General features: G+C 33.5%; 1 protein-coding gene across 1 annotated transcript in view; it reads right to left on the bottom strand.

The window, feature by feature from the left end:
• Positions 1 to 13617, bottom strand: part of LOC122804006 (solute carrier family 15 member 2-like) — a 748008-nt gene that overhangs the window by 579242 nt on the left and 155149 nt on the right. The window contains exon 4 of the mRNA XM_044073688.1: positions 276 to 368. Coding sequence (XP_043929623.1) covers positions 276 to 368 — 93 coding nt within the window. The remainder of the gene's footprint in view (positions 1 to 275; positions 369 to 13617) is intronic.

Genomic DNA, 13617 nt, shown 5'->3' with positions numbered 1-13617 from the left:
CACACACACACACACACACACACACACACACACACACACACACAAACACACACACACACACACACACACACACACACACACACACACACACACACACACTCACACATATAGATGCAAATTATTTATTTTATTGTACTAAAAGAAAACACAAAATGTTATGCTCCACTTTTCTAGGAATGCTAAAGGAGAATATATTCATATACCTGCATAGAATTAAGATGGATGCAAATTATGAAAGTATTATAGAATTTAATAAATTAGACTTTTTAACTTACGCATGAGTAGTCTGGTCTCCAATTGTGGGTATGGCACCAACAGATTTCACTATATGTCCGATGACATAAATAATGGAAAGGTAAATAATGGTCCTGTGTGGAAGAAAGTACAGTTACTTGCTTAATGGAAAGTGAATGAAAATATTAATTAGTTTTAAACAGAACATAACTTTGATATTCCATATGCAAAGCAAACAATATGAAAATGATAAAAATATGACTTTCCATGAGAATGTTTCCAACTGATTCTACAATGCCTTCTGTGATGATCATGCTTTTAGCTCATTACCTTTGTTTATAATGTCCACTTTTTGTGTACCTAAACTGTTTAAACAATGAAATTAGGAAGTATTTCTAAACTTTTCATGTGCTTCCATAATGTTAGTAGACACCGTTTAATGGTGGATATCATGACTGTTTGATGCATTTCTAAGAATATGGATTTAAGAACATTCCCAATTTCCTGCCCATCCATCCTGAACCCTTTTTCCCATTTTTGCACATGGGGTTGGGGTGTCACTTCAGCAGTGGCAATTATCTTGAGACAATGTTTATACTGCTGGGTGGCTATCCCTGCCACTATAGTTCATTCGTACCACTCACTCACACATAAACTCTCACCTACGGCCAATTTAGAGTGTCCAATCCACCTACTGCATGCTTTTGGAATGTGGGAGGAAACTGGAGAACCTGGAGGAAACCCACATGATTGCAGGGAGGACATGCAGACTCCGTACCAAAGTCACCCCAGCCGAGAATCGAACTGGAGCACTTCTTGCTGTGAGGCAACAACGCTAACCGCTATAAAACTGTGGTCACCCCATGCGAATTACAAAGTTTCCTATAATATCATAAAATTAGATTATATATCCATGCAGAGCTTTGTGTTAAGTTTTAATATCTGCTATTGAAATATGATGTTTCACCCAAGGATCTTTATTTTCAAGGAAACTTTAGGGAAGATTCATGCTGTAGAACTTGAATGTAGTAAATTCATGAAATATTACAAATCTCATACTATGGAGGCACAACGATCCAGAAAGAGAGATGAAACAAGCATGAAAGCAAGAGAAAAGAAAGGTGGTTATAACTGATATCCTCTCCAAGCCATATTTGAAAGCCATGCTGTCTCTCCTCCTCTCTCTCTGTATATATTTTATATATATATATATATATATATATATATATATATATATATATATATATATGTAGATGTATAGGTATATATATATATATATATATATATATATATATATATATATATCAGTATTGTATGATTTGTCACTGCAAGCATTTATCCCATGTTTTAACTGTGGTAATTTTCAAAGGCGGTACAAATTAATGGAATTATGTAACGGTCAAACTTCAGAAGATCGACTGTTACATAATTTTGGATGTTTTCCCCTTTCTACATGGTTGTGCGACCCTGGAGTTATTAAATTTAATTTCCGAGGATGCTGAGGAACAAAACCCCATGCTTAGAATGCTTTTTTTTTTTTTCATTTGGTAATCACAAATGTAACATGAAGGTTTACATTTGCAATTAATTCAGTTAGATACATTTTGTTTGTGATGAAGGTAACTGTTAATGAGGTAATTTGATGTTTTGTATTTTTAACAATATCACCTATGTAGGCTTAGTGTTAGCCTACTTGTAGGGGCAGGCTAAGGATAGGGTATGGGTCTCCACCCTAACCCCCAACCTTACACATTGCCTTACAAAAAACTCTTTGCCTAGAAGAATCAGTCTTCAAAGTGTGTCTGAAATTACTGCTAACATTTTTTTTTTGGCTGACAATCACAAAAGGAGAATGCCTCTTTTCATTTAGCAACTGGTGTAGTTTCAGCCATTTTTTATTTACATTTAGTTTTGACATGCAAAAGTAGTTGTAATGTACATCAATACATATGTGTGTGTGTGTGTTTGTGTGTGTGTGTGTGTGTGTGTGTCCGTGTGTGTGTGTGTGTGTGTGTGTGTGTGTGTGTGTGTGTATGTGTGCCTGAAAGCTGAAAGATGGGAATACTAAAATGTCTTTGTGCAAAATTTTAGAGGAAGTTTATTTGTGGTTTGTAAAGGATTGTGGTTATTTATGTGGTATCACCTATGAGTTATTTACAAGACACAAAGGTTGTGGAATTTAAGAAGTACATTTTCACAGAAGTTTTAAAACTGGATGACTAGGCAAAGCTCTCTACTTTGGTGTAACAATTTGTTTCATTCTTTCGTGAGGTGGGGACTATCTGTGAATATGTTCTATATACGTTCAAATAATACAGGTTAGAGAGGTGCAAGGCTCAACTGATAGTGTGCCATCCTAGCAGATTAGTTAGTGCTGAGCAGAGCTGAGTATGAATTAGTTTGATGACATATGTTATTTTCAGGTAGCATGTTTGTTTTCTGTAACTATCTAATTTAGTGTCAGTAGAGCTGTACTATAATGAATGTTAAAGGAAAACTAGATTTATACCTTACAGTTCTACTGTATATCATTTTAGATAGTACAGATGTCTTAGGGGTTTCTATGACTAATGTGGTATACAGTAACATCAATGATTCAGCTAAACTCTTTCTTGACTCTAGCTGTAATTGTAAATGCTATACTATACACCAAGTTTGCAGTGGATGTATTTTACGGTTTCATTGATTTGCTTATGAAAATTTAATTTGTGCTTAATGGTTATACCAGAGTATCTCCAAGCTTCTGAGGTCTCAGTTCTGTTATTTGCTTTGAACTGAAGTTATGAAACTTTTTTTTTTTTACTGTTCAATTATCTATTTATTTCACTCAGTCATAAACAAACCTTGTTTAAATGGGTAACACAGTGTTGCCTTTTGTTTAGGCTTTATATAACCAACTCTATTACCATGATAGACAGAACAAAATCAAAAAAGAGGAAAACATTTGTGTAGTAGCAATAATTTGTCTCACCTAAGTATGAAATCCAGCCAAAATAAATACATAAATAAATTTAGTTTAACAGTTTCAAGCTATTAAGTGCCCACAATCTCAATGTCTCCATTGCTTTCTTCTGGAGTTTTTCATCCTCATTGGCTAGTTTCATATCCAGTACTTCTGGCATCAAGTTCTGAAGAGCTTGTCTACTATTAGTGGAAATCAGCACTTCCATTTTTGGGTGAAACATTTTATTGTCACTAATATTAATAGCTTTGCAGCTGCTTTTCAGTTTTGAAAGGTAAATTAATATATGTGATCCCTAACAAAAAACTTCTCAGGATATAATGCAAATACTCTAGGCCAAAGGTCATTTAGTATTTGCTACAAATCTTGTTTAAATTAATCTAAACTTATGCAACTCCCAAAAATATTTAGCCAGTTGCCTACCTCATTTTTAAAACATCTCCTACATTTAATAAATGTGTTAGGAAAGTGATCTCACTTTAGTTGGTATATGAAAATACCTGAACTAGTGCTACCAGCTGAGACCATAAAACTTCCTTGAACAACTTTAGTTAGCAGAAAGGACTAACTCTCTTAGCTCTTAATGAACTGCTTCCTGTGCTCGGGGTGCCTTCCACCTTTACTTGCCTACTGCATGACTCTGAGCAAGTCATTTAATCAGACTGTCCAGTAGGCATACATGGTCAAACATAGCTAAAAAAAAGTTGCATACCTAGTGGCTTCTAGCATGTCCACCAATGTCTCTGTATGAATAGGAGTTTTTCAATCAAATTCTCACAAAAGCCTTTACTTATCTGTTTTAGCATGCCTCCCTGCAAATATAATGTTATATAGCTTGCTAATGTCTGCAGACTGTATTGTGATCCCTCTTAGATCCAATAACTAAGTGACCCAATGAGGCCGATGCTCTCTAATCACTATAGCAAACATTGCTTTTGCAACGGTTCTCATTTATTTTTCATAAAGCATTCTATGGTATACTAAGTCTACTTATCTTTTTGCACATTTTTGCAAACCCAAAGGAAGCCATGCAATAGACATGTATGTAGTTTCGTCTGGAATGTATGTTTAAAATATCCTCAGTGGTTAGAAATTCCTATTGGTATAAGATCAGTTATTTACTTCCTCCTGTCATATTACTTTAGTACATTGAGCGAACATGCTGTGCACCATTTTAATCTTGTTCCTCTCACATGGAGTGCAAAATTTGCGAGTGCTAAACCACCCAGGTCCTTTTGTAATTCCATTTTATGCAGTCTACCCTGTGACTCTCCCCCACCCACGAGCTTAATAGGTATTTGTGTATCAAGCAGAAGTGGTTTAACTCAGACTGCAGATATAAAATTGGGCAAATTGAACTAATTTACCACCCAAATTAGCTGGTTAATAACTATTCAAATACTTCTCCACCTGTGTTGTATGTTTTAGCTCACATTAAAATATAGGAGTAACAGTCCCATCTGTAAAAGTCACTGAATTCCCTAATTTAATTCCTATGTATTTTATTGGCTAACAGTCCTTTAACAAAAGGAATTGGGCAGACAAAGTAGGATTGGGTTAATAGTTCATTTTAACCAGTTTTGTTTTTCTTACCTTAATTTTTACATCCAGAAAAATTTCCAAATCCCTACCAAGCAACTGGTATGAAATTTCTGTTTCAAGGTTCATAATTAAGTTATATGCATATAAGAGATTTTTTTACAACTGTGTCTAGTAAGATTATAGCCTGCAGTAGGCAAACGAGTCATGTAACCGTTTTTAAAGAATAAGACATTTTTCTTTTTTTCTTACATAATGATAGATTATTTTCTTTTCTCCAGTAACTTCATTCAGGATACTCTTTGCCCAGACAGTAGAAAGAGACTCAGTGTTCAGACATACCCCTGGCTACCCGATAATAGCAAAGCCTAGATGAAGTTTAGAGATTAAGCCTGGCATGTCTGGAAACAAGGCCAGTACAATGTATAACATCATCACATTTCTTCAGCTTAAGGAAATGCACAAGAATAGCCACAAAAGCCGCAAAGGTCTTGTATCTTAGACAAATTCAAATTGCTTACTATCCTAAACCAAAACTCTTTTTTAAAGAAATAAAGACATTGGCAAGTGCCATTAACAGCTACCCAAAATAAAAAAAAAATAATAATGTTCTTCCATTTAAATAAAATATTATCATAAATACCAACATTTATTTCTATTTTATGGTATCTTACTAATAGTTTTCAGGTTCACACTGCATGTTCCCAATTACCTGGGACACTCCTCTCCTTCTCAAAATTATTCCCAAACATTATTTGCTGTTACTTCCCACTTTTCTAACATATCAGTCAAAGAAATCAAAACATTGCTAAATAAATCTAAACTCTTCATGGTCTGTGTTTAGTAAGCTCCATCTATTTTTTTCAGACTAGAAGCACAGAATATATTCAGACTCCTCACTTATATCTTTAACTTTTCACAACTGGCACAGTTCCTTCTCTTTTTAAATATGCCATAGAAATCTCACTCCAAAAAAATGGCCTTCCCACTAATGTTAAAATCTACTGACCAATATCAAACATCTGTAGCATTACAAACATCTTCAAAAAGTTACTATAGAAAAAACTGTTTTAACTAATAAATAGTTATGACCAACTCTGCAATGAACAGCATGGTTTCCTCGACCTATTCAGCACCATAACAGGTCTCTTCAGTGTCACTGACTCCATTTACACGAACATGAATGATGGGCTCATTACTGCTGGTCTATAGGCTGATATGACCAGATCTTTTGAAATGGTTAATTGTAAGCTCTTAATAAACCATATAAATAGGCATGGTTCCAAAGTATCCTGATGGGTAGAACTTCTCAATTATACAATGACCCCCCCCCCCATTAAATATTCAAAAACGTGCACGCTGATTGGTCAGCGTGCACGTTGTAAATCAGAGTTATAGTAATGGAAAAAGGTCCGGTCGCCCGGACTTTTTCCATTACTATAACTCTTTTTTCACACTGTTTCACTAAGTTAAACGAGTTTAACATAGCGAGACAGCTTTAACATAGCGAGACAGTTTGTAAAAAGCAACGGAGATCTTGCTTTCTCCGTTGCTTTTTTCAAAACTGTCTCACTATGTTAAATGGGTTTAACATACCGAGATAGCTTTAAAAAAAGCAACGGAGATTCTCCATTGCTTTTTTTAAAGCTGTCTCTCTATGATAAATCCATTTAACATTGCGAAACAGTTTGTAAAAAGCAACGGAGATCTTGCTTTCTCCGTTGCTTTTTTCAAAATTGTCTCGCTATGTTAAATGGATTTAACATACCGAGACAGCTTTAAAAAAGCAACGGAGAATCTCCGTTGCTTTATTTAAAGCTGTCTCTCTATGTTAAACCCATTTAACATTGTGAAACAGTTTGTAAAAAGCAACAGAGATCTTGCTTTCTCCGTTGCTTTTGCCCACAGTTCTGATGTACTGCGCAGGCATACGCATACGCAGTACATCAGAACTGCCGCAAAATACCAGACAGCTGCGGAAGGGCAGCAAGGAGGCATTATACAATGCCATTATTTAAGAAAAGTAATTATTTTTTTTCTTAAATAATGTCATTGTATAATAGCAATAACCCACTTCTGGGTGTGGGTAATGCTGGATTTACTCACGGTTGGCTTTGTTTGGCCACTCGGGCTTCGCCCTCATGACCAAACCACGCCAACTGTGGGTAAATCCAGCATTACCCACACCCAGGCGTGGGTTATTGCTATAATGTACCACATTCATTCATTCTCTGGAATTAAAGCACCTATCGCAGAGTTCCCCAAGGCTCATTATTTGGCTCTCTTCTTTCTATCTGTCAATGATCTTCCACTTGAACATCCACATTTTCACATTGTCATGTACTATGATGATATTTGTCTTAATATAATCTAGCAAAACACATCCTGACCTACAAGCCAAATTAAAAAGCAATTTTACTGATCTCTGTAGATGACATTTTGATAATAAATTCTTAATCATCCCTAAGAAAACCAATGTAGTGGTCTCTGGACTTTGAAAAAGTGGCTTCAACCCACCCTCCCTTCTATTGAAGGACACCAAAGCAACAGCATTCCAAATGTCTTGGAATAGAAATACCTTGGGCTGACACTTGACTCATCCCTTTCATTTGCCACTCGCACAGATAAACTCACCAGTAAAGCTTTGGCACAAACAAAACTTTGCCACAGAATTACACACTTTCCTTTTTTAGAATGTCAATGCTAAAAATGCTCTACTTCTAACACTTGAATACATTTTGCCTTTGCTAGCCCTCCATTCCTCTTACAATACTCAGAGCTTACAAATAACACAAACCAAAACCTTACAATTCATTCTTGTCACAGATCCTCTTTTATATCACTGCAGTCAGCTGATATCATCAAGTAGCAATCAATAACAGGTAGTTCTACATTTCTTCTTGGCATCTACTTTTCAAAATATTAAACTTGAGCTACTACCCCTGTTGGAAATAGCAATCATATTTAGACACCAAAACTACATTCTGAGATGCTCCCAAAATGGCAAGCTTCCCTTCGTCTGCCCAAAATTCAAAACCACTATTGGGGAAAGAGCAGTCTCCAGCTAAAGTCCAGCTTTTTGAAACCACCTCCCCACAGAAGAAAATAACCAAACTACATTTGAGGACTATAAACACGCACTCAGTGACCATCTTCTTAAGGAAACTCAGTGCACCTGTAACTGAGGCAATGGTTAATAAATACCAAATAACAGTTCAAGCTATCATTACTTGACAAATGAATGTCTTTGCACTTAAATTCTTACATCTCACTCTAAATGTTATCTAAACCTTGCTTATATCTCTTTTTTTCCTTAACATGTTTGTGCATGTTGATAAATTTTGTGTATTGCTAATGTCCTAGTACTTAGACTTTCTGTTATGACTTGCTTTTTCCTAACTATTAATTTCTTTCTGGGCTTATTCTGCATTTTATATTATATGTGTACTGCTGTTAAGTTCAGTATGTCCAGATCACAGCTGAAAAGGATCATGGACAAGCGCACCTGCTTGGTGAACAGACATTAAATAAATAAATACATAAATACAGTAATATAGAACTGATCTGAAGCTCAGATATTTATTTTATTTATTATTTATTTATTTTACATTTGTTGACTGGGATAGTCCGACTGGATACATGTCCATTTTCAGCGGAGGCCTGGGGAGAAAAGCTCCAAACATACAAACAGATAAAGACAAGCAAGTTACAGTATATGCACAAACATATTGTATTAACATACAAGTTACAGTCTCACATTTCAAGCTTATGAAGAATACAGTTTATATACAGAAATATATACAAATATGTTACAGTTTCTCTTATCAAACCTATAGGTGCAGCTTATATACAGATTATCTGCAAAGATATTACAGTTTCAGATATCTGGCTATGTAGGTCATTTGCTGAATATGGAACAGTAGACTCATCTGCACATTGTATGATTTCTATTACATTAGTGTGCAGCTGCATTGGGTTAAGGAAAATAAAGATTAGTGGTCCAGGAATGAAGCCCTGAGAAACACCAGTGTTGGATGTGTAGGTATTAGAAAACCTGTTTTACCATTTTACTAAAGTAGAATCTATTAAGTAATTGTTTTGTTTTATTTGTGTATTTATTTCTTTATTTGTTTAATTGAGTAGAACACTGATCGCAATTGACAAATTTCACTCTTAGTCTTGGAATATAAAAAATTATAGTTAGTAAGAGCCAGCAAGTTTATTATGAAAATACACATCTGGAAAGCAGTATTATCAACAACCAAGTGTGAAGAAGATATATGATTATAATGTACATTATTTATGATAAACTGAGACAAATCTCATTTAGAAAGTGAAGTGTCTATATGATAATTACAACTGCGTAATGCCTAAGTGGGAATAACAGGATAGTCGAGAATAACGAAGAATGCTAGAGTTTTTTTTTTTTTGCTCAAAATTTTTTTTTTATTTTCAGTTAAAATAATATTTACGTAATATTTTTAAGTATTTTAAACAACTATATACAATATTTACAATAGCCTGACTTTCAGTTATATGCACTGTATGTTATTAAATATAGAATTAACAGATCAGTTATCAGAGATACAATATTGATTATTGCAGACTGTCCAACAAAGATATAACTTTCTTCCAAGGATTATTTACCAATGGCCTGGGATAAATTTGTAGTTCTTTGATTTTTATTTCCATTGATGCAGTTGTCTTCAGTAAAGTGTAGAATTCTTCCAAGGTCTGGGGTGTATTTGAATTCCACCGTCTGGTTACACATTTCCTAGATATAGCAAGTATTGTCCATAACAAATACATATTTGTCTTATTCAGATAGGGACCTTCATTTACATTTAGTATAATCAATAGTTAAGGTAAAGGATTCATTAAATAAAGCTTGTAAAAAATGATTGATTCCATTCCAATATGATTTAATTTTATTACAGTCATAAAAAATATTAATCCAGTCTGCTTTATGTGACTTTTCATACCTCCAGCAAAAAACATTTGTAGTAGTACTGATCTTTTTAATTCTATCTGGTGTTAAAAATGCTCTATGTTAGTATTTCCAGTTAAATATTTTCCAGTACTATGTGTTAGAGGTGTAATTAACTGATAGTAAGATGTTAGTTTTAATTTCTTCTGTTAACTGCAATGACTGACCTTTTGTTAAGAACTGTCAGTATGATGGTTTGGGAATTGTTTTATATGTTATTAACTCTTTATATAGATTTGAAATGGAATTTATCTTTTCACAACTATTATATAGAAATTCATACAGAAAACCTATTAGATTTGGAATATGTTTAAATGAGGAATTATTAATTAATCTGCATAAATCTTGAGTGTACATTAAAATGCTTTGTAAGGTTAACCAGTCCTGTGTTGGAATAGTGTAAGCAGTTTTTCATCAGATGTATATCTAAAACATTTAATTTATTTACACATTGAAACCAGCATAAGAACCCATTTTGTTCCCAGGAGGTTATTGTTTCCCTATATATTTTGTGAGGAAAGTTCTTAGTGATGGTAAATGGGGTTAAAAGGTCAAACCAAAGTTTTAGATCTATGTTTGCATTGATAAATTTCCTAAAGGAATTTATGTAATGATTAATCAGTTTTGTTTTAGAAGGTTTTGTTGTATTGTATTGTATTGTATATTTATGCATAGTATGTACCAGGGTTTGTTTGATTTGTCTACTATTACATTTTTTTTAACAGATTAAATTCATTTGTTAATATAGCCATTGTTAATTCTTTCCAGCTGGCAAAATAATTTTGGTTTATCCAGTCTATTGTTGTTTTAAGCACAGATGCTTTTATATATGTTTCTATTTCTGGGAAGTTCAATCCTCCTTGATTCCAGGGTCTAATGTGATGAGTTATAGCTACTCTATTCTTTTTGGGATACCATAAAAATTTTATTAAACATGAGTTTATTTCTTTAAGAATGCATCTTTCAGGAATTAACTGTATTGCTAATGCTGCATATAGTATTTTTGGCAATAAGACCATTTTTATTAATTGCAATCTGTTTTCCAAAGTTAATATAATTTTGTTCCACTTTTCTATATATATTTTTATTATTTCAATAATGTTTTTATAATTTATTAATATTGTTTCATTTATATTTTTGCATAACACTATTCCTAAATAATTTAGCGTGAGTTCTTGTTTTCCTATGATGGATTTGTCTGTAACTTGTTCTTTTTTCTTATTTAAAAATAGAAATTTTGATTTTGATATATTAGAGTATAGACCTGAAACCTTATAAAATGTATCCATTACTTCTTCTAGCTCTCCTAATGACTCTCTGGAGTTTGATAGGGTTAATAAAATATCATTAGCAAAAAGCATTAATTTAGATATGTAATGGTCATAGACTTTTATTCCTTTTATTCTTGGATTATTGCATATTATTTCTGCAAGTATTTCTATAGCCAAAGCAAATAAAATAGGAGAAAGGGGGCATCCTTTTTTAGTACCTTTCATTATAGGGATAGATTCTGAGGTGAAAGGACCTAATTTAATGTAGGCTATGTTATTAATATATATGTTTTTTAGTAATATGATGAAGGGAGGAGGAAAGTCAAAAAATGCTAAAGTTTTAAATAGATATTCTCAGTTGAGGGAATCTAAGGCATTTTCTATGTCTAATCTGATTACAAGCGTTTCTCTATTTTCTTTATTCACATAATCTATAAGAGTAAGTATCCTTTTAATATTATCATCCGTGTGCCTGTTATATAAAAATCCAGTTTGATCATTATTAATTGTCTTTGAAAGTAGGATTTTCATTCTGATAGCTAGGATTGACATGAATATTTTGTAATCATTATTCAGTAATGATATAGGTCTGTATGAGCTGCAAAGGTCTGATGGTTTATTATCTTTTAGAATTGGTGTTATGAGAGAATATTTCCATGAGGGTGGTATCTTTGCTTCTGATTGGACTTCAAGCAAAGTTTTATGAAAAGGGATAGATTACTGTTGAAGGGAAGAGTTTGTAAATTTCCATAATTATACTATCTATCCCTGGAGCTTTGTTAGATTTACTTTCTTTTATCTTGTCAACAATTTATTTGTAGGATATAGGTTTTTATAGGTCTAGTTTTAAGTTTTTTGGATTTTTTTATATTGATAAGGTTTGTATCTAAGTTTATTTGGTTGGTATCTAAATCTTCTTTTTTGAAGTGTTCCATATAATGGAACCAAAATGCTTCAAGGATGTCTCCTACATCTGATACCCTTTCCCTTTCTTTTCATGATATATACTACTAATGTTATTTGCTTTAGATTGAATTTTAATTATTGTAGATAAGTTATGTAGATATCTGGGGGAGGTGCCTAATGAGTTTATTTTTAATTTTTCCAAGGCTAGACAAGTTTTGTGTGTAAGAATTTCATTATATTTTTTTATTTAATTCCTCTATTTCTTTTTGACTTCTGGACAACTCTGATTTATTTTTTTAGATTTTGCTGTCAAGAGTCTGCTTTGCAAGTCTAATTATTCAGATTCCCACTCTCTAACTTTGTTTTTGTACCAGCTAAGGGTCTTACCAAATAAATTTGTTTTTAATGGGTCCCAAACCATGACTCTACTGATTTCTGTTGTATTATTAATTTCAATAAATAATTGTAGTTCTGACAACATCCAGGGGCTGAATTCTTTAATTTTCATGATATATGATATATGATGGAATTCTAGTTGAGAGGATTAAAGGTTTAAACTCTATTTGGAGCTTCATTATCAGAGAGTCATGATCTGAGAATGGGGCATGGAACTATTGAGAAGTTGAAGATTTTTGTTTGTAAATCTTGAACTACGAATAATTTGTTTATTCTGGTTTGTGTTCCAAATCTATGGTCTTTATGGGAAAATAATAAGGATTTATCATCTTTTACTTTATACCAGATCACAGATGAGAATGAACTATTTCTCTGTGAAGTGTATTGCTGTACACGTCCTGCATGCATTTCACAACTCATCAGCCGATTGGCTGTCACAGACATCCTCTGTGTGAAGCCTCTGTCAGTCCCCCGTCCCCCCCCCCACATTCATCTCGCCGGCCTGTCTAGTAAATAGCAGTAAGAATCATACAGAGATGAAGGAAAATAAGGGACACTTACCCAAAAATAAATTATATTATTACTGCACAGTTGAGCTGTGGACACTTTCAGAGATTGCTGCAAAGTGTTGCTTGGTAGATGACATAATCTTTATATTGACATTTTTCTCATGCGGTTGCTGAGCTCCGAATGCAGTGTATCTCTGTGTCTTTAAGGAGTTACTGCAAGCATTTGTAGTATGGAAACTATTTCAAAAAGAAAAAAATGACTTCTGCTTTTTATACATACGTTAAGATGAACACCTAAAAGACGTACACCTTAAAGACATGAAAATAGACTATATTCAGAACTCAGCGACCAAAAGTGTTGCCCCGATAATGGAAAAGTACCGGAATATGAATTTCCAGTACTTAAAGAAGCAGCTGCTGACAGACAGGCTCTATGTGCTAAAGCATTTGATGTCATGAAGCATTGGGCTCAACTAAATGTTTAACCAATAAAAAATACTTTGTTTCCTGTAGTCTGCGTATTAGTTTTGTTACTGGAATAGCTATAAATAGGAATACTTTCTAAAGGCTGAATGCAGGTTCTTCACTGAAGGTGAGACATACTCTTGTTTTTTTTAGCACCTTTTTGGTTGTTGTTGTAGCAGTTGATATGAAACTGAAGAGTAGATTAGGTTTCTCATTTGATATTTATGTCCAATGAAAGAGGTATCACTTGAAAAGATGGAGTTTGAAGCAGGGTGGTATAATTTTATAATGGAACAGAACCTTTCAACAAAACTGTAATCTATAGTTCTAGGGATTTTAATGCCTAAT

The sequence above is a fragment of the Protopterus annectens genome, chromosome 6.part0 (genome assembly GCF_019279795.1).
Source record: "Protopterus annectens isolate FY-2018-M chromosome 6.part0, PAN1.0, whole genome shotgun sequence".
Lineage (NCBI taxonomy): Eukaryota > Metazoa > Chordata > Ceratodontiformes > Protopteridae > Protopterus > Protopterus annectens.
This window is presented reverse-complemented; position numbering and strand designations above follow the sequence as displayed.